Source organism: Bactrocera neohumeralis, chromosome 2 (assembly GCF_024586455.1).
Source record: "Bactrocera neohumeralis isolate Rockhampton chromosome 2, APGP_CSIRO_Bneo_wtdbg2-racon-allhic-juicebox.fasta_v2, whole genome shotgun sequence".
NCBI lineage: Eukaryota > Metazoa > Arthropoda > Insecta > Diptera > Tephritidae > Bactrocera > Bactrocera neohumeralis.
The window spans coordinates 44,051,909-44,074,837 of record NC_065919.1 but is presented as its reverse complement, the minus strand read 5'-3'; the positions used below and the strand labels follow the sequence as shown (position 1 = coordinate 44,074,837).

The 22,929-nt window shown below is 36.4% G+C and overlaps 1 protein-coding gene across 5 annotated transcripts in view; it reads left to right on the top strand.

Annotated features, from left to right (window-relative positions):
• The window catches only part of LOC126753162 (RYamide receptor), a 361,468-nt gene that overhangs the window by 172,260 nt on the left and 166,279 nt on the right, over positions 1–22,929 (top strand). For all 5 annotated transcript variants that reach the window (XM_050464402.1, XM_050464426.1, XM_050464418.1 and 2 more), the window contains one exon: positions 2,070–3,947. In XM_050464402.1, coding sequence (XP_050320359.1) covers positions 3,064–3,947 — 884 coding nt within the window. In that variant the 5' untranslated portion in view covers positions 2,070–3,063. The remainder of the gene's footprint in view (positions 1–2,069; positions 3,948–22,929) is intronic.

Genomic DNA, 22,929 nt, shown 5'->3' with positions numbered 1-22,929 from the left:
TTAATCCACACCTTCATGAGAAGCCCACCGTACCGATTTGTTAAAAGTTTCAACTTCTTTATTGGGTTTGATTTTCTCCGGTGCCTCTGAAAGAATTCTTCGTATGATTCGTTTAGAAAACGGGTAAATATTGTGAAGCTTCACCTAACCCAAGTTCAGTATTCTTGCAAGCAACTACTTAAGTTAACTCTGGTCCCAACCGCGGTCGTGTGTGGGGAGGAATAGAATTCTTCATGTTCAATATAAAACTAAATAATTGCGATTGTTGGTCGAGTTGTTAGTAATATTGGACAATATGTACTCAACTTTGATGTCAAATTAACATAATTAACATAATTAACATATCTAGTCTCTTGTACCTCGTTAATTATTTTTTAAACCCGAAAACGAATTCGATTATGTAAAGCACATTGGCACACAGAAAGTCAACCAATTGTACGGAAATCAATATATTCGGTATAGAAATCTCCGAAACAATTTGTAATTATGTTGAAGCAAACATTTCCACTTAATTTCGTTGAAAAAACATAAATTCATTCAGTAGGTCGGTGCCCTCATATTCAGCACACAGTGCTTGTAGAAAAAACGAATCGCTTTCGAGCATTTTAAATGAAAAATCATTGCCTAGTTTTATTTCCATGTGTTTTATAAATGAAAAAAGCCAATGACTTTAAAATTTGTGTTCTATAGAAACTTGTCGCAGTTATAGAAATATTTCGATAATTTTAAAACTACATATGACAATTTTAGTGAAATTCTTATCAACTCAAAATATATAAAATGTTCAGAATGACTTGACGAGTTGAAGTCCGGGTGCCAGACTCATCATTCTTCTGTTAAATAAATCTAATGTGCGCAGAACTAATCTCTTCGGCACTTGCTCTGACAGTCGAAAAATTGGTGAAATCCCTGCCCAGTCTATTAGGGAGAGTAACATATTGGTGAAGTATATTGAATATCTTCTTCTGGTGATAGTATATCGTCAAGCCAAAAATTGATAAAACCAGGCCTTTATGCCGCATATATCGGTCCGTGATGAGTTATTTTCCTAAAACTGCAAGCACTTGTCTAATATAGAAATTTCCAACGGCAGAAGGTATTTCCACGGCTTCGCACAGCGTTGAGACCTATTTTTGGGTCGATGGATATGTGAAAGGCAAAATTGCGGTATATGGGACGAAGAACAACCTGCAGAAATTCAAGAGCTGTCATTTCATTCAGAAACAATAACGCTTTGGTGTGGTTTGTGGGCTTGTGTCGATCCATACTTCTTTTAAATGATGCCGGTGAGAACGTAGCCATCAATAGCGACCTTTATCGCGTCTGCTATCCGATTCTCTTATGCCATTTGATTTCAACAATATGGCGCCACTTCCCACACATCGCATAAATCAATGGACTTATTGATTCGGTGAGCAGAAAATTTCACGTTTTGTGACAGTTGATTCGTCACCGAGGTCGAGTGATATAACACCGTTAGACTTTTTTCTGTCTCGCTTCGATTCAGGCCATGGAGCAAAACATCACGCGTATCGTTCGCCAGTTACCAGTCGAAATACTCGAACGAGTCGTCGAAAATTGGACGTAGCCGCGGCCAACCTTTGAGAGAGATAATCTTTAAAAAATAAATGCCAAATAATGTTCTTTCGATTGATAATAAAAATTCTCCATTAACTTTGAAGTTTCCGTGTTTTTTCTTTAAAAAAAGTAGGGTTTCAGTATTATTGCGAGCTGTGTGGCTTAACCAGTGCTAATTTCAAGACTCCTTCAATTATCGATAAAATATGTGTATTCCATGCATGACCATTAATCTGGCAAATACTTTGTATTCACACCCTCACTTAATTGGAAAGCATTCATAGATTACTAAAAGGCTCGCTAACACTTTTGAGATTTATTTGAGCTCAATATGTGCGAAAATTGTGAACTTGTTCGAAATTTCAATATTTATGATCATTTAAACCCATTGCCATGCACGATTAACCATTTTTCATACGTATTAAAACATAAATTTATAGCGCCTCCTATTCACTCCATTTGTAAAAATAATAAATCTTTGCTAATTGCAGGTGTCAAGCACTACTGGCATGTGTGTGGGTGGCTCGACCTACTGGAACCATAAATCATAGAGAAATACAACGTAACCTACATATACTCAAATACTAGGAAATTGAATTTTTACTTTAGTAAGCAAAAAGCGAAGGCAGTAGTACGAGCGTCGAAATGAGCAGCAACTTTGGTCTGTTGTCGATGAATGGCAGAGTCAGCCAGCGGAAACTGAAATTGTGATGTGGTAACTAACCGAAATTGCCAACAGGAATTGCCACTACACGACCGAAACGTATACACAAACTTTTCTTAGCAACAAAGTGTGGCAAGTACACCGGCACTCCTGCAAACAGTGGCACACACATACACGGCGGTTGAAAAGTTAACGAGTTGGTTATTGTTGTAACAACGTCAGTGAGTGCATATGTGCAGTTGGCATTACAAAGTTGGCAAACAAAATGAAAGAACTAACTGGAGCACAGCAACAAAGCGAGTGTGTGCAAATAAGATGTGAGTGGAAGTGCTGAGTGTTTGCGGCTTTTGTCACTCACAAGTGTCGCGGTTGTGTCAAATAACTCGCTGCGAGCGCAAGTGTTGTAAGTTCTATGCGAAAGTAGCAAGAAATCTGTGTTGTATTATAAGTTGTCTGACAGCCGTTTCGACAGTGTAGGGCGCTCATATGAGCAAAAGTATGCGAGCAGTCAGAATTCTTTTAAAAAAGCTACATAAAAACAATAGTAAGAGACATAAGTTTTCTTCAGTGGCATGTGGCAAGCACAACATATACTACGAAAATATATGCACGCACATATAATTAAGCTTATAAATTCTGCTTAATCGCGCACAAGTGGCAACTCCCCGAGCAACCATAAATTACGAGAGCTGGGTCACTGTGGCGTGAAATTTAATAACGGTAACGCCGGCAACGAGTCATAAACAAAGGTGTCTTTACACTATTACAAATATACGCACATACTCACACACCCTGACATATACTTTAACTTAAAGCACAGCATGGAGTCATTCATACGCGAGTATGCGGTGCGCAGCATCCTGCCACATTTGCACAACTCCGGCGGCGCACTGCAACGCTACGTGCGCTATGTCGTCGAAGACGCGGTCGCAAGTATGCCAAGCAGCGACAGCGCTGGCAGCGGCGGCAGCCACAACGACAGCCTACTTTCCGGCCTAACCAAGGACAGCGGCGATAGCGCCGAGAGCGCCAATGACTATTACTTTATTACATCGGCATCCGTACAGCAATTGCTCAACGACAGTGAGAGTGTCGTGGCGGCGACTACCGCAACATCCGCGGAGCTGGTGGCACGGTCGCCGCTCGCGTACAACGAAAGCAGCTACGCCATCGCTGATAGTGCTTCGGTGCAGGTGTTATCAACGCTTACTGCGACTATGAGAGCTATTGGCGAGTTCGCGACCAACTCGGCAACAGCTGCTGTGACCGCAACGACAGCGGCGGCTGGCGAGCTGAATATGACCGCCGAAATGTGTGATGACTCAGCTGAGGATGTGTCTGCGCTGTCGACGGCCTACTTCAAGACCATCGTCTATTTGTTGTACATTCCGATATTTATATTTGCGCTGCTGGGCAACGGCACCGTGTGCTATATTGTGCAGTCGACGCCGCGCATGCGCACCGTTACCAATTATTTTATAGCCAATTTGGCGGTCGGCGATATTTTAATGTCGCTCTTTTGTGTGCCCTTTTCGTTTGTGTCCATTTTCATTTTGAAACATTGGCCTTTCGGCACGGTGCTGTGTAATTTGGTGAATTACTCGCAGGCGGTGTCGGTGTTGGTGAGCGCGTACACGCTGGTCGCCATTAGTATTGATCGTTATTTGGCGATTATGCGGCCACTGCGACCGCGTATAACGAAAAGGTAAGCGATAGTAATAAATACTTATATTAATTATTGAGTGCATAACTGGTCAATTGAAAAGTCCCCGGCCAACCATAGTAAATCATGCTTTTTTTGACAAAATTGGTTTTTTATTCAATACAAGTAGTTCCATTGACAGGGTTATAAACTGATTATAGCACCCTCCACCTTGTCGATACCATTTTTGTAGAACTATTTGACCTTTGCTTTAAGATATACCTCTGTTTCGAAGATCACCTTTACATTCGACGAAAGTTTCTTGCCAGCGAGCATTCTTTTGAGATCTGAGGGCAGGAAATAGTTGCTGGGGCTAGATTTGTAGTATGCGGTGGACGCTTAAGCAATTCGGAGGCCAAATCATGAATTTTTGCCGTCGTTTTCATTGATTTGTGACACAGTGCATTATTTTGGTGAAACATCACTTTATTTATCTTCAAATTGATTTCTAAATGAAATGATGGAGCTATTACACAATCACAATTCGCCACAAAAACTCGGGTTTGCTACGATTAAATATCTCAAAGCACTGCTTCGAACCATCAACTCGTTGTTGTTGTTGTAGCGGCAAATTTCTGTCTAATAGACAGTCCTTGATCTTGACGGATAGATCATCAGCTCGTCGCTGTTGTTGATCAGAAGTGAGCTCGCGCCGCACCCACTTTGCACAGAGCTTTATCCTACCTAAATATGCGTGAATGATATTGTGTTACTCAGTTAATATCTTTAGAGTGCCTGCTATCTTGAACAACTTCTCTTTACAGTCATCTAAAATTGTTTTACGGAGTTTTTTGATTTTTTCGTCGGTAACAACATCTTTTGGTCGTTCATTGCGTGCACCGTCTTTGGAGCTCATTTCACAACGTCTAAACTTATCTTCCACTACATTATTTCCTATTTTTCCTTTCAAAAGTAATATTTTATAAACACCCGAAATTCCTTTTTATCCATTTTTTCACAATAATAACAATAACAAAAGTTGTGTCACTCAAATAATATAAATCACAAACTATGGTAATGATCCAACAACTATCAAATTTATACTCGCGCCGTTAGGAGGTTACGGCTAAATCATATGGATTTAATTCTAGCAGCGCCTCATATGTGTCAGGCCGGGGACTAATCAATTGCCCTGTTATTCGGAGATGTTTCATATTTATTTATTAAGATATCATTCAATTCATAAACTTATTTAATTGAATCGCATTAGCTTCAAAACTATTGGCTAGTTCCGACAATTCTGAATATAATTTCATTTAAGTCTAAATTTGTTGAAATATATTAGTAAGTTCAATATATCTATGATATTTTGTTTATATAAATACGAGAGGACCCATCCACGCTTCACTGTGGCGGATAAATACTACTACTACTACTACCATCTATATGATTTCTATTAGTTAGATTATAACCATTAGTTTCGCCCTATATCTTGTACACTTTTGACATAATTTGCAGGAATTTTTGCCCGAATTGGAGTTTTTAAATACCATTTTGCCGCCCCCAAGACGTTGCGCCCAGGGCGACGGCCCCCTTCGAAGTGGTGCTATATATATAGCATTTTTGTGAAGCAATTTGTGTTATTTTACAAAAAAAAAAATGAATCTTAAAGCATTTCGTGTGTTAATAAAGCATTGCTTTTTGGGGAAAATACTGTTGAATTTGGGCTCAGGGAAATCCACCGTTGAAAAGATATTTGCTAAGCTGAAAACAGGCGAATTGAGCACCGAGGACAATGATGCTCTAAAGATTCGAAAGCTATGTGCAAAGTTGGTGCCTCGCAAGTTCATAATCCAATAAAAACAACGAATAACTGATACTGAGAAATATTTGAGCGCTCTTTAATCGTAATAAAATCGAATTTTTGCGCCGGTGTGGGACAATAGAAACATATCTCCATCATTTCCCACTGGAGTCCAATCGACGGTCATTCTAGTGAACTGCACATGATGAACCGGTTCTCAGGCGTGGAATGACGAAAAAGTCGGATGGAAAGGTTATGACATCAGTCTTTTCGTATGCATGTTGTATAATACATACTCAACGACTGGTTACTGAGCCAGTTATAATCCATTGCACTGCGTATTTGGTTGCAGTTCTTTTCTACTATTACAAATATTTAGCAATTGTATTATTTTTAAGAAGAATCTGTTTAAAATTGTGCGCATATATTCAAATGATTCCTACAAACATGAATTTTGAACAAATACTTATTATTTGAAACATAAATTTTGTATTTATGAGTTGTATTAAATTTTGACATAAAGAGATAAAAGGTCTCCTATGTCCTTACCCTGGTTCTAAGCTACCTCTCCACCAATTTTCAGCTAAATCGGTTCTGCCGTTATAAATGGTGGAACTAACAACAACTTTCTTTTATATCAGTGGCGTAGCTAGGGAGGGGGGGACGAAAGAGGCGCAACGTCTTGGGGCGGAAAATGGTTTTTAAAAACTCCAATTCGGGCGAAAATTTTGTCAAAAGTGTTGATAAAGGGCGAAAATGGCGATTTTTCTATGGCTTTTAATAAGAAGTCTTGTAAATTTACTTTCAATTTGCTCAAAAACCGTATTATGAGAATTTTGGAACTTCAGAATCTGCGTGGTTTCTAGTTCCTAAATTTTATATACTTAATATCGAAGGTATTTTCTAAAAATTCACTTTTGTTTGAACCACCTCATGAAACTTGTAGGTAGGTAGATAAAGGGGGCGGCAGAACAACCTTGGCCCCGGGCGCCCGAAGTTGTAGCTACGCCACTGTTTTATATATATATAGATATTAATTTTGAGATTACAAATGTTGTTATATTAAGAGCCTCCATTAACAAGACAAAAAAGTAAGGGGATGTGGCGAGCAGTCAAGCGATTGCCGTTACAGAAATCACAGGCGCAAGACTTAAACGAACATAACTTTTAGTTATATTGTCAATAGTATATGGGATATAAGCTATCTTTATGAGAGATTTCAGGTGATGTTTTTAATACCTGCGCAAGGTATAAAGCTCTTGGCCTTTGTTGTGTTTGCATTCTATGGATTGTTAAAGGGATTTTAGTAAATACGATTATCGAATGGTCAGTTTTCAGCTCGTTTTAAATCCACTTTACGGTCTTTTTCTTCAAAGATTTTTTAGTGTCTTTTTATGAACCTCTAAATAGTAAGTTTAAGAAAATTACTTAGTTTAAGAAAATTACTTAGTTTAAGAAAATATTGATAAAAATGAACTGAATTGTTAAGACATCAAAACTTTAAGATCGCGTACAAATGTCTTCTGTAGATTTATGAAGAAGTAGGAAGAATATGTAAATAACAAATAACGTAGGGCCAATTTGGGCAATTTATACTCTGGAAAGGCTCGCTTAGTTAAATTGCTAAATTTTGCTTCGTATTGGAAATATTTATCTTAAAGTCAAGTTTATTAACTCAAATGAGATATTTGTGATATATACTCAACCAAATTGGCTTAAATAAAAATATTGAATATATGTATACAGCAAAATATAATATTAAGTATATAAGGCTTGAGGCAAGGTATCTACAGATCAAGGTCTAGACCAAATCGATTTATGTTCAACACTAAGCGATGTTATATTTACAAAAATTTTAATTTTGGTAAAATATTGAATAAAAAGCTATGGTTCGATTTCGACACGAGAGATGGCATACCTCAAACTCACTTCGAATTCAAAATTTTATTTGGCTTCGATTTTAATACCGCAAAATAAAAAAAAATATATGATTTTAAAATTTTGATATGTATATAGGAAATATGTGGTTGCTACGCATACAAGTATGTTGAAATTGGTCATTTCCGAAAGCTATTCCTTCTACTAAATTTCAGTTTTGTATCTAAATTTGGAGTGTGCAATTGGGCACAGCAATAGTCTGATAACGCCCATAGTCAATACCGGCATGCCGTGGGTGTCAAGGAATATAAGTAGCAAGACTTATCAAGCAATCTCCATTTTTACTTTAGTTGCATAACTAGAACTGAAATATTTATGTTCTTGCAACATATTGACACACAGCAAAATGGCTTTGTTCACCTAAGTTTATTTGCCACACCTAGAACTAATCGAGACAGGTATAGATTTATATATAAATGTCCAAGATGTCGAGACATGTAATGTATGTTGTTTAGCGCTGATCATTAATGAAATTGGTCTAAACTTTGTCTTAACTCTCTTATGCCTATGTAAGTTATTACATATTCTCCAGTTATCTTTTTCTTGATGCACCCAATATATTAAATGTACCCCCTTTGATTGAGCTTTATATCACATTGATCTGATTTGAGTGAACTAGGAGATTTAAATATAAATATATATTTAAATATATACATATACTACACAACCTGTTTGTAATCCATAGATGAGTTCGTCGAATAATGACTTTGAATCCTTAGTGAAGTATTATTAATAAAAGTTTTTTCAACAACTGAAAGGACTGCTTTGTTCCTTGCGAATTACTAGAGTATGAAATGTTCGGTTGCCCGAACTATATTTTACTTGCTTAATACTCCGCAGACATGTGTGGTAATATCTGCTATAGTTTAAGGCAACTGTTAGGTCTTGAAGTATCGATTAAACCGGTTATAATTATCTATATCCCATTGCATCAAAAACTATCGAAAGACAATCAAGTTCTTAGAGCCGCTAAATGTCTCTTCTTCATTATACCCTGAACAGGGTATATTAAGTTTGTCACGAAGTTTGTAACTAAGAAGGAAGCGTCGGAGACCCTATAAAGTATATATATAAATGATCAGTATGTTGAGCTGAGTCGATTTAGCTATGTCCGTCTGTCTGCCTGTCCGTCCGTCTGTCTGTATATATACGAAATAGTCCCTCAGTTTTTAAGATATCGTTTTGAAATTTTGCAAACGCCATTTTCTTTTCAAGAAGCTGCTCATTTGTCGGAACGGCCGATATCGGACCACTATAACATATAGCTGCCATACAAACTGAACGATCCGAATCAAGTTCTTGTATGGAAAACTTTCACATTTCATAATGTATTTTCACAAAAGTTGGTGCAGGTTATTTTCTAAGGCAAAGATGTAATATACGAAGAAATTGTTCAGATCGGTTAACTATAGCATATAGCTACCATACAAACTCAACGATCGGAATCAAGTTCTTGTATGGAAAACTTTCACATTTCACAATGTATTTTCTCAAAAGTTGGCGCAGGTTATTTTCTAAGTCAACATTATAATATTCCCAGAAATTGTTCAGATCGGTTAACTATAGCATATAGCTGCCATACAAACTCAACGATCGGAATCAAGTTCTTGTATGGAAAACTTTCACATTTCACAATGTATTTTCTCAAAAGTTGGCGCAGGTTATTTGCATTTGACAAGATATATTCGGAATCAAGTTCGAACTTTTGCATTTGACAAGATATATTCCCGAAATTTGATATAGATAATTTTCTAAGGCAACAATGTAATATCCGAAGAAATTGTTCAGATCGGCTTACTATAGCATATAGCTGCAATACAAACCGAACGATCGGAATCAAGGATTTGTATGGAAAACTTTCGCATTTGACGTGGTATCTTTACGAAATTTGACACGGATTACTGCTTAAGGTAATAGCATAACCTCCCAAAAAATTGTTCAGATTGGATTACTATAGCATGTAGATTCCGTACAAACTGAACACATAGTTACTAAAAGAAATGCACCTGTAAAGAGTATATTAGCTTAGGTGCAGCCGAAGTTAACGTTTTTCCTTGTTATTTTCTATACTTGCGTATTCAAGACTCAATTTTATGTTTTAAACCATAAACTATAGACGTAAATGCATATTATCATATTTAATATATTGTGGTGTCATCTGTAAGACGATAAAGTAACATAGTATGTTCATGAATGGTCATAGAGGAAATTTAAGTACTAAAAGCAGAAACTATGTTTTTTATCGAATTCCTTTTTAAATTTTGGCGTAGTTTTTTCTTAAAGCTTATATGTAGTATAATGAGCACCATTTTCTAGTGCAAATGCTCTCTAGTACTTTGAGACCTTTTGCGTGCAGATTACACTTCTTAATATTTAATTAAATGTACTAATGCACTCAAGTGCGAAGCAAAAATTTTTGGAATTTTTTCACACTCACTTCATACCCACGCGAAAAAAACGTTATTTTTGTAATTTTAATTTACAAGTTTTTGAACCTTCGCCTGAAGCCGTCATGGGCATACCAACAGGCGTCTGCAAAGTGACAAAATTAAATTATTTCTCTTTACATTGTTGTGCTTCCACATTAAGTATTTATGGCAACGAGCAGGCGGAGGGTTGTAAATAAAATAATTCCGCCAGCCCGTAACACAGTTGATATTGCCACAGCGAGGGCAAGTATGCGCGGTGTGTAGAAAGCGGGCTAATTGATAGCGCGCTTGCTGGAAAACAATTGCGACAGACGTTCCCTACAACTGAACATTGTTGTAATTTTACAATCGTGTGGTAATAAAAATTTCATATTGACACGTCTCCCAGCTGAATTTTGTTTGTTTTGCTCTACCGTCTGGATTTGAGCGCATAACAAAGATTTATGGAGACACTAAAGCTACAAGAGAGGAGTGTAGCTTTACAAACGCAAATATTTGCAGTAAAGCAGAAAAGAAACAGAAAACAAACTTGCCGGCAGTTAATACACAACAAACTGCTCTAAGGTTACTCATACGCCATGTAGCTCGCTAGCTGAGCCCCTACGTGACGTACACTTAAGCAAAGCAATATGAAACATTTCAATGCGTACTTTGCAGCGACATTTATGCAATCAGCTGTAAAGCGCATATTGATCAAGTTCTTGTACTTAGCCGCACCCAGCCGCGTATACATATATATTTGTTGGTATGTAGATACAAAAATAATATAAGTGTAAGCACGCAAGCAAATGCTGCCTAGCCGCTGCCTGCTGTTGTCGTGTATAAACTTTAACTTTTACGAGCGCATAAACCAAATATACTTATATTGACAGCCATATGTTTATGTGCATATACATATATACTGTGCCTGGTATAGCATGTGAGGTGTGCTTACGGGAAAGTATTGCTCGGGTGTTCGTGTTAGCAGTTTATTCCGTTGCTTCTGCTGAAAGAACTTATTTCCATTATATTCGCTCTGTGCTTAGCGTTCTTTGACATTTATGACATAAGCATGTATGTACTTAGTAGTAGAATATCATGGTTCAATGGTTTTAACTAGCAATGCCAAAGAATTCATGAAATTTCTAAGTAGCTATCCTTAAAAGAAGCTTCACTTAACTATTAGACGGGGTTAAGCAATTTGTACACAAAATTCAAAATTATAGCAAAACTTCTGTTATACTGCTATTACTTTCCGAATGGATGATCAAATCTTCCAACGGAGATGATCATCATATGATGATGATGATGACGATTTCTGCTTTTTAAAGAAGAGTACAGTGCGTTCAAAAAATAACGTTTTTGTTTTCTAAAGTGTACGTAGCGTTTATTGGAAAAAATATTAAAATTAAAGAAAATACATTGTTTTGTTACAGCTGTGTTTTTTCTCTCAGCTGGTGCTATAGCCTCACACCTTTAGTGTCAACCTGCAAATAAATTGTCTGCATGTTCCGTAGGAATCGACCTCCACGATTGTTGGAATAACCGCACGAAATCTTTTGTTGGCGTTAAATATTTTCTTGATACTTTTCCTTTCATTAAAACCCGAAGATTCCCTATTTGATTAGCGTCTGGTAACTGTGGTGGCCAATCTAAAGAAACAATATACATAGTTTTAATGTTTCCATTGAGTAAAAGAGTCTGCTCCTATGTTTGGGTTCATTGTTGTTTTTGCAGTATCCAATCATGGTTATTTTTGTCGTTAAGCATTTCAGCTGATTTCGGTTAACCCCTTTTATACATTTTTCTAGCAACGTTCGGGTTTTTGCAGAAGCACCTCAAAATTTCGCATCCCTGAAAAGAAAAGCAACCACAAAGATGAAGCTTTTTAAACAAAATTGTTTTTGCTTCTATTACTTTGAGCAGTGGTTTCTTTCTAAAAAGGAGAACATAGGCTTTTTCCTTGCTTTTGGTTGTCACATGATTCTTAGAGGTCTCATGATGCCTCCCTCTCTCTGGCTTGCTATTTTCGTTTTCAGCTTTTCCTTAATGGTGAGACTACTTCTTCTTAAATGCACAACTCGTATTTTAATATTTTGCAGCTATTCTTGTTAGTTCATTATACTTAGCACTCATTTTCCTTATTTCGCGAAAGGACGTGCCACTTCAACAATATTGAAAAAAATTTACCAACCGATAAAGATTCCAGGTTAACCAAACTTACAAATTGGAAAACTAACGACCTCTTGCAGAAAGCTTAACACTGTTATAATTATAAAATAACTAAAGTTATTTGAACCAGACTATTTAAATACCGTCTAGAAGGTAAAAAAGTAGTGAGAATTGTAAGAAATTACCAATTACTTTTGACCCTGAGCAAATTTCTATATCAATTGCGATATTTGAGTATGACGTTCAGAGAAGTTTGACTTGAAAGCTTTTATACTCTGAATAGGGTAAATTGAGAAATTGAAACTTCGGAGACAATATGGGCAAAAATTAGTGAGACTTTTTAATTTAAATTTCGCGCGAAAACCCATTCATCGAATTATTATTTTTTTTCCAGTTTGTATGACTGTCAGTTCCATCTGTGCTAAATGACACATTAAAAACATAATTGGTATTAAGTCTTTCTGAAGTGCATAAAGTGCATTATTCAATCAAGAAGTTCCATTTAATTTTGTGTGTGGAAAAACCTTCAGTGATAATTGTTTGACGCGAGCAAGTGTTGGTGAATTGGCGCTTGAGAATTGACGATTAACAGTCAGAGATCTTACTGGCATCGTTAGAATAACGAAAGGATCAGTTAAAACCATTTTGAAAGATCATTCGCGTCTAAGAAAAGTGAAAGCACGATTGGTTCCAAAATCACAAAATTTTTTCGAAAAAGAGCGTTGCGTTAATGCCTGTGCAACAATGCTTTCCTGCTACCAGGATGTCATAAAACGTATTATTTAAATTCTTCCGACCGGCCAAACTGTCAACAAGGAATACTATTTGAGTGTTATGCATCCTTTACTATTCATAACAAAATGCCGCAATTATGGGACTCTTAAATAATAATCTACTTTCTAATCGACAAACAGCATTTAAGCCTGGTCGCGGTACAATTGATGCTCTTCTTACCTTAGATGAGGAAATATCAAACTCTGTCTCTAGTAAAAACCATTTTTCAATTGGTCTCCATACTATCATAGCACAACTAACCATTTGGAAACTCGGTCCAAAAATAATTAACTATATACGGCACTACCTTCTCAATCGAAAAATTCGCGTAAAAGTTAATGGTGCTATAAGTGAGCAATGTCCAATTGAAAACGGTATTCCACAAGGCTCTCCTTTGTCCGTAATAGTTTTCCTTATAGCCTTCGATCATTTAAGCCGTATAATAAATGAACACAAATACTTTAAACATCTACTGAATGCCGATGATCTTTATATCTTCAACATCGTGCGAAATTCAAATATTTTTACTAACCAAATTAACACTCTTTTTAACAATATCTTAAGCTGGTGTCATATCAGTGGTACTAAAATCTCTGCTAGTAAATCTAAACACCTACACATATATAACAAACGAAATTGTAATAATATCTCATTAAGCATCAACAACTGTAATATTATAAATGTAAATAAACTTAAAATTTTAGGCTTAATATTTAATCATAAGTATACGTGGAATGATCACATAACAGAATTATGTTCATCACTTCATAATAGATTAAACGTAATCAAGTGCCTCAGCAATATAAAATTAGAAAGTAATTCCAACACACTCACTCACATAGTTAAATCAATAATTCTCTCAAAAATTGATTATGGGTTCCCTATATTCAGCAAAAGATCAAAAAGAAACTGGTCAAAGATGGCGTCAGCATACCACACTGCAGCCCGACTTGCCATTGGGACTTTCCGTACTACCCCAATAGAAAACATTCTAGCCGAAGCCGGGTTACCTACCTTAGAAAACAGATTGCTTTACATTACCAGAAGCATGATTACGAAAATCATCAATGCCGAAGGCTCTCCTGTTAAAGCCGCACTAACAAATGGGCTACACCGGAAAAGAAAAACCAGGAAAACCTCAGCCTTACAAACGCTGATCCATTCTGCAAAGGAAATAAATATTCATTTAAATAACCCAGTGATCCCAAGCGCTCCTCCTTGGAGTCTTACAAAAACGTGCGTTATTCTGGATTTGGCTAAATTTAAAAAAGAAATTACACCACCAGACATTTACTTAAAATACTTCTCAGAAATAATAAGTTCTCACAAAAATTGGGATACACTCTACACAGATGGATCAAAGGATTACAATAATGTGGCCTTCAGCGTCGTTAAGGATAAATCTGTCTCAATTTTCACGGTAGAAGCAACAGCCATCCTGCACGCTTGCCTAATAGAAAAAAAAGTAGACGTAAGCACCTCATTTTCAGTGATTCTTTATCGTCGCTCAAAGCCATACTAAACATCAATTATGCTGATCCAACCGTTTCTCAAATTAGGGATATCCTCATCGACAACATTAGTAAAATCATGTTATCATGGATACCCAGCCACATTGGTGTACAAGGCAATACTCTAGCCGACGCCCAAGCCAAACATGCGACAAGAGCACCCTTAAAACTTATAAATACCAACAATAAAAACGACATTAAAAATTTCGCTAAAAAATCCTATCGTGAGGCCGAAAATGAACACTGGAGCCAATACTCCCACTATTACAAAATAATAAATCCTCAACGAAGATCGCCTCTCTTCCCTACAACCATATCCAGAAGACATTGCATTGTATATACTCGCTTTCGGTTGGGTCACACCAAACTAACACACAAACATATATTGGAAAACTCACAAACACCAGTTTGCCCATATTGTAATACCGAGAATCTCACAACTCAACATTTAATACAAAACTGCACATCATTGGAACACAACCGTCTCAACTTAAACTTAACAGAATTACTAACAAACGTAACACATACTAATATAAAAGAGTTTATTAAATTTATATGTACCCTAGATATCTATTTTGAAGTTTGATACTCTTAAATAACGAAACCATTGTATATTCGTTTATCAATATATTTAAGAAGCTGATGGCCTTAGTCGCTAATGCTGTAAAATTTTTAGAATGTTAAGGTGTAATTGTATTATCCTTTTCAATAAAAATAATAATAATAATAATATGGGCCGACAACTCTTGGTTTTTGCACCACGATAATGCACCGTCCCCATTTTCGCCAAATTTTCAACCAATATCGTGCCGTAACCCCTATTTGCCTGATTTATCTCCGTCTGACTTTTGGCTATTCAGCAAACTCAAACGACCGCACCGTGGAAACCGTTTTGAGTCAACTGAAGACATTAAACGGAAATCGCTACGCGCATTTATGGCTACTCCGCATATTGATTTTAACAACTGTTTAGAGGATTGGAAAAAACGTTCGTACAAGTATATTGGGGCCAAAGGGGATTACCTTGAGGGGACGACATAGATTTTGAAGAATAAATTAACAATTTTAAAATTTGTAACAAAGTCTTACGTGACGAGCTGAGTCGATTAAGCCTTGTACGTCTGTCTGTATATGCACGAACTAGTCAATCAGTTTCTCAGATATCGCTCAGAAATTTTGCACCCCTTCTTTTCTCTCCAAAAAGCTTTTCATTTACAGAATCGCCGATATTGGGTAACTATAGCAAATAGTTTTCAAATGAACCGTTATTGTCCAAGAGAGAAATGCTTCTGATTGCATTTCTGTAGCATGAAGCTGACGTACAAACTGCGGGATTGGAATCAAGTTATTTTAAGAAATGTTTCAAATTTATATTTGCGAAGGGTATTATGGCTTCGGTGCAATCCGAAGTTAGTATTTTTCTTTTTTTTCTTGAAAGGTTTACCCTCTTGCGCATAAATCCGAGGATGAAGTGCTTTATACCCAACTATACAACCGAAATATGTCCCGTAGTTGACAAATGTTAATCCGCTGTTGTTTGAGAGAAGTTGACTTCAACTTTCCAATGATATCATTGCCATTATTGAATATTTTATGCCACTCTGTTACGCTAAGAAAAACAGTAGAAATTGTAATGTGATACGAAGCCATGTGTGTCAGTCGTATTTTGAATTTGTGTTTCAAAAAAAAAAATTTAAAAAAACTTAAATTGCAATACGTGTCTTCGCAAATACATTTTCTTTTAATGCTTTGATACTGTTTGCTCCTTTTCAAAGCTTTTATAGCTAGTAGAACAAATTTTGTTTAATTCCTTTTTTGGTATTCATTTTTCTGTTTTATATTCATATATGTATTTTATTTTATTTTATTTTAATTTATTCGCAAATTGTCAAAGTTAAAGAAAGCCATATATGTGTCGTTATGCTTGTACATTCATTTTAGTACGCAAACCATTTGTCTGTCTCTGGTTTTACATTTTTTTTCCGAGTAGACTTCCAAAAACAATATTTTTATGGTTTCCGTAGCAGCAATTTTTTAATTTATTGAAATGAAAGCCAAACATTTTTCATTTTAATTGAACATTTTTTTAAAATGATATCTCTATGTACATATGCATACATACATACACTAGGCATCAAATGAAAATATAAATATATTATATATATATACTGGCGACCACATAGCATTTAGTTACTTCCTACATCTTCGCTTAAGAATACATTCATAAAGCCTATCATGAAGATGCACTGTTATGTAAACACAGTTGCAGTAAATTTTATTTTTATTATTATTTATACCCAAAAAATATTTACTCGACGGAGAGTCTTCGCTGTTGAGCCTATGAGCAAACGCAAAATGCAAATGCAAGTATAATTTTATTAAGAGGAATGATGTGATTTTGAAAACTCGTGGCAGCCATATTTGTTTACGAATTTTTCATTCTTTGACACTAATTTTTTGTAGACTATCTCTTTCAAATGTTGGCCGCTCCTACGTCTCAGATGGTCCATCCGTTTAGTCTAACTTTCGAAGAAATATGGACCGATGATTCCACCGGCCGACAAACCACACCAGACCGATGTTTTTCTGTATGAAATGGCATCTCTTTAATCACTTCAGGTTGAATTGATGTTTTTTGGACTCGTTATGATCTGAAAAAATCTTCAATCACCTAATACCATGATTGGTTGAATGTATAGGAGCTCATTATATTGAAATTGGCCGAAAATACATTTCAGCAATTATCGGGAACTGCTCTTCGAGGTCGTCCAAAGCTTGATTTTGCGGAGTCTTCAGAGAGAACAGCTCATCTGACCGAAATAGACGAGCCCGCTGTTTCTGCTTTGCGCATTGAAACTATAATAAAAAACTGTTGAGCAACAGATTTTAATGAATTAATTTCACCTCATAATGGAATACGCAATGTCTAAGAGCCAATATTTGTTTATAAGAAACTTCATGAATAGCAAACTATTCTCTGATTTATTTCCAAGTTAAAATAAAAATAAAAATTAAATTACAGTAAATGCAAGAAAAGAAAAACCCAGCTAATATTTCTGTAGACGAATCTTATGCTGAAATTTCATTAGACAATACTTCATCGAGCATATTGGAGCTTCAAAGAAAAGAAATATTTATTTTGTTGCCTTCAAAGTAATCCCCATCAGATGTAATAGACTTATGTAAGCGATTTGTCCTCAAAACACTTTTCATTAGCACTTTTTGGGATGACCTTCAGATCATACAGCGAAATTTGTTTTATCTTTTCGACCGATTGAAAACGGTTCCCGTTACGATGATTGTTAACTTTTTTGTATGTCAAACTTATAAACCAATGTCTCATCGGCAGTTATAATGCTCTCCATGAATGTGGGATTGGAATTCGTATGATCAATCATGTCCAAAGAGACCTGTTTACGGTCCTCTTTTTTCATTAAATTCAGCCTTATCGGGACGAAAAATCATGCAAACTGACTCGCAAGAGTTGCCGACTTCTCTTGCCATCTCTCTAATACTTACCTGACGACTTCAAGCACCATATCCTTCACTTTTTTAATGTTTTTATCAGTTGAAGAGCTCGAAGGTCGCCCAGAACGACCGTCTGTAAAGGCTTTGTACCACTCGTAGGCTTGTGTTTTTCATAAAACTGAATCACCGTAAGCCTCGAAATAGAAAATTGGAGACAAATTCTTTGTTCGATATTTTTATCCATTGTAAAAATTGCAACGCACTACTGAGGTGTACCGACTTAAACAGCTGGTGTAAAGAAACTGGTTGACTGACCGTGCTCATCAAATTCAAAATACCTTTTTATACCCTGAACAGGGTATATTAAGTTTGTCACGAAGTTTGTAACACCCAGAAGGAATCGTCGGAAACCCTATAAAGTATATATATAAATGATCAGTATGTCGAGCTGAGTCGATTTAGCCATGTCCGTTTGTCAGTCTGTCCGTCTGTCGGGATATATACAAACTAGTCCCTCAGTTTTAAGATATCGTTTTGAAATTTTGTAAACGTCATTTTCTCTAAGAAGCTGCTCATTTGTCGGTTGCATGATATCGGACCACTATAGTATCTGCCTACTAAACTGAATGCTTGTATGGAAAACCATTTGGGAAAGATATATTCTATCGCAAATTTGGTATAGTTCATTTTCTAAAGCAAATAATGTAGAAAATAGAAAGAAAAATCGTTCGGAATCAAATTCGGTTTAATTGCATAAGCTATTTTTTTCCCAACAAATATTGTTTAAACAGAAATGTACCTCTGAAGCAAGTTTTTAACTTCGGTGAACCTCAAGTTAACAGATTTTTCTTGTTTAAAATATCATTTACCCGGGGATTTTAACTACAATTTCAGTGTAATTTTCATAATGTTTTATATGAAAAAAATAGGCATTTTTTCGCCGTCAAAACCCACGTATCTCCTTAATAATCTGAATATAGAGACCGATTAGAATTTTTGTTTTTTTGTTAATCCTTATTGCATAAAGAATACTATGTGCATGTTAAATACTAAACGCATGTACTATATTTGATGAGACCTGAACTTGTAGCAGAGTACAATTTGCATTTGCGATAAATTTCAATATATCTACAGTAAATTGCATGAAATTCGCATTAATATTATTTTTACGAAGAAACTAATAGTGGAGAATTCACTATAAATGTGGAAAACACATCAAATCTAGTTAAGCATGAAATTAAGACAAGATACCCAAAAGTATTTGCTAACTAAATAACGCCATTAATTGGGTATCAGTTTACAAAGCTATCGCAAATGTGCAGAAAGTTCAATGAAGCACGTAAAGCAGCGCAAATAATGTGAGAAATAGAAAAGTAATTCGTTCGCAAATTCGGTGTTAATTTATCGGCATTTTCTTTCCCGCAAATATGCCATTTAACTGTGCACTTAAACATTTTCGTAAATTTCGGCGGAAGTCGCCTCCATACATCAGCCAAGTGGCAGAAACTCACACGCGACGCACTCAAGTGTGTAACAGATCCAAGTGCTTCCTGTGGTGGCGCCACCGCAGAGTGGCAGCTTTGCCAACGTCAACGTGCCTATCAAAACGCACAAAAACAATACAAAAACGAAAAGAGCAACAAATATGCCATGCAAACACATGTGTTTGTGCTGTTAGTTGTACACACACACACATGCAAGTCTATTTGCCTTTGCGGCGCTTGAGGCGTAACACAAATTTACTTAGCAACTTAATATTTTGTTTTACGGCTGAATGCAGTTTAATGGTACTTTAGCATAGCACGGCATGTCATAGCGTGGCAGAGTCTTCCAGTTTAGTACATCCATACAACACATGTGCATATGTGTGAATGTGGTTGCACACATGCGCCTGGCAGCGCGTACGCCAAGCCAACAGCAGTTGGTAGACCAAGCGACAAATAGGCAAACATTTGCGCTGACAAGCTGACAATCAAGCAGCGCTTTAAGCAGTTAGCCAAGCACTCAGGCATGTCACAGCGACACAGTGAGTCACACGCTCGACCAACTAACCGTTTAGTTACCATTCAAGTCATCAGCTCGCCGTGTTAAGTCATCAATATGAATATTTAAGAAAACAGTCTAAATTAAATATTTGTCATTAATCTTCGGCTTAGCGTGAGGGCTCTACGACCAAGCTAAGCATGCGTATTTTGGGGGCAATATACAAATATGCCGTTACATACTCGTATGTGCTTCAATATTTGGCGCGTCTAAATATTTGTGAGCCAGCAGTTAGCTGCGCCTTTATTAGCAATGCAAATAGTCAATTAATTAGTGGCTGTGTTATTAATACTTCGCGCTAATAAGTAAATAAAGACATATTTGTTATGGCAATAATCGTGGTAGTTGTGATGTTTACACAATATTTGAGCTTATGCACCACGTGTCAAACGATTAGAATTAATATTTGGGGTGGGTCTTCCTACTGTTAATTAGTTAGGATCTAAAAAGGATAAGCGTGAGTCAAACTTTGTACACATTTTTGACACATAAAATATTTTTAATTTTTTGTTTTTTACATTAAGGATGTTTTTCACCCATAAAATAGCGGAATTTTATGTGAAAAATAGCAGTTTTCACTTTAAATGTCCGCAACAAATTTTTAAATGAAAAAAAAACATAATCATAAGAGAAGGATGCGGGGAGGACTTGATAATAATTTGACTAATTTTTGTTGGTTTTTTATTTTCGGATAATTGCCAGCCGAGTTATGGGGAAAACCGCTAAGTGTGTTTTTCTTAAAACGTTCTGGGAGAAGTTCTGCTACAAGCTTATAGTTCAATATTACTGAATGAAAAAATTTCACTAGATTGTCAGAAGTATGCTTTATAATGTACAAATGATCCGAATAAAACTACTGAATCCATATTTCAGAAATAAATTCGCAAACATTTTATTTTTACCTTAAAAACCTTACCCCTCCCTTAAGGGATCGTCTCAGTGTGAAATTTTCGAGATATCGATTTTTTTTGTTGCATTATCAGGTAGTATACACTGTAATCCTTTCATTGGGGGCATTTTTTACGAGGCGGGTCCCAAACCCAGCGCAGAACCCTGTGTAGCGGATATTTCGCCTTCTCACTTTAGCTCGCCTTCGAACGGATGTTCTTAGGCTACCCAGAGAATACTTGGTCTAAAACCGGAAGTCGTGCGCTGCTTGAGCCATATGTAAAAGAATCCTTTCTGGCCACTCCCAAGTGAATGGTGAACAGAGAACTTTCCTCACTTGCGTTAACTTCTACACATGACTTCATCCTCTGGGTCTGGCAGTGAACGAGGGCAAGGCGAAATATCTCCTGTCATCAAACAAACCGTCGTCTCACTCGCGACTTGGCTCTCACGTCACTGTTGACAGTTATAACTTTGAAGTTGTAGATAATTTCGTCTATCTTGGAACCAGCATAAACACCATCAATAATGTCAGCCTGGAAATCCAACGCTGGATAACTCTTGCCAACAGGTGCTATTTCGGACTTAGTAGGCAATTGAGAAATAAAGTCCTCTCTCGACGAACAAAACTAAACTAAGTCACTCATAATTCACGTCCTGTTATGTGTTGCAGAGGCTTAGATGATGGCAACAACTGAGGTGTCGACGTTGCGAGTTTTCGAGAGAAAAGTTCTGCGAAAGATTTATGGTCCTTTGCGCGTTGGCCACGGCGAATATCGCATTCGAAGGAACGATCAGCGAATTAAAAGACAGCGGCTACTCTCGCTAGGTCATGTTGTCCGAATGGACGAAAACACTCCAGCTCTGAAAGTATTCGGCGCTGTACCCGCCGGGGGAAGGAGAGAAAGAGGAAGACCTCCACACTATAATAAACATTCTTTGAAATTTTGAAATGAAATTATTACGATCGCTACAGCGTTTCTTGTAGAAGGGGAACAGAGTGGGGAACACAGCGACTCCAATCTTTAAACGCCTTTTCCTTAGAATTGTGTTTTTCGAAACTGTTTCCACTCTCAAAAGAAGAGTTTTGGAGATATCTAGTTCCAATTTGGAGAGAACATTTTTAATCTTCCTATTTTTTTCTACGAATAACATAAAAAATAAAATTTTTTACTCTTTGTTCATACCGCCACCATTTTGTCAAATTAAAAAAAAACTTCCATAGTGCGATAGCGACTTTCCTGCAGATTAATAATCTTTATGAAATTTTTGTTTTAAACCAAAATTAAAATAATAATGAATAATGAAAAGATATCTATCTTGAACATATTAGCCTTCTCGTGGTCGTTCCTAGAAATAAATCTTAACAGGAGCAAGTTACTGAAACTCTGTGCTTGTGGTAAACGATTACAGTTTTGAACAAAATTGACTGTGAACATATTTTCCATATATTTTAAAAATGATCTAAGATATAAAAGTGCGACCTTTATCAAAAAGTCTTAGGAATTTATTTAACCATTTAATTCAAGTTTATTGCCTTACATCAATATAGTCCTTCCTAAAGTATGCTTATTCGTGCGCTTGCTCCAATCTTCTAAATTTTTTTATACCTTGACCAGGATATACCAGGTCAGAGACCCTATAAAATACATATGTAAATGATCAGCGGAAAAAGCTGAGTTTATTGAGCTCATATTCTCAGATATCGAATTGTAAAAATAATCTAAAACTTTTGAGAAAATAGATTTTTCTCAATATGGTCCCTTATTATCCCGATACACTTGTACCAGCGATGTGCTAACATTTTTAGCCTCTCCGAGAGAAAGTTCCGCTTTCGTGGGTTCGACTACGTCTCCATTCGATATAAATTTCTGTCGGACGAGTTACTTCGAATTACACTTTTTTTCACAAAATCGCGACATCTCATCTATATCGCCGAGGGAGGGATTTTCCTGACACCTGCTCTTGACTCAACAATAAGTGAAGTAGAACCCCCTTGAAACTTTCAAACCAATTTTCAAAGGCCGTCATTAAAGAAG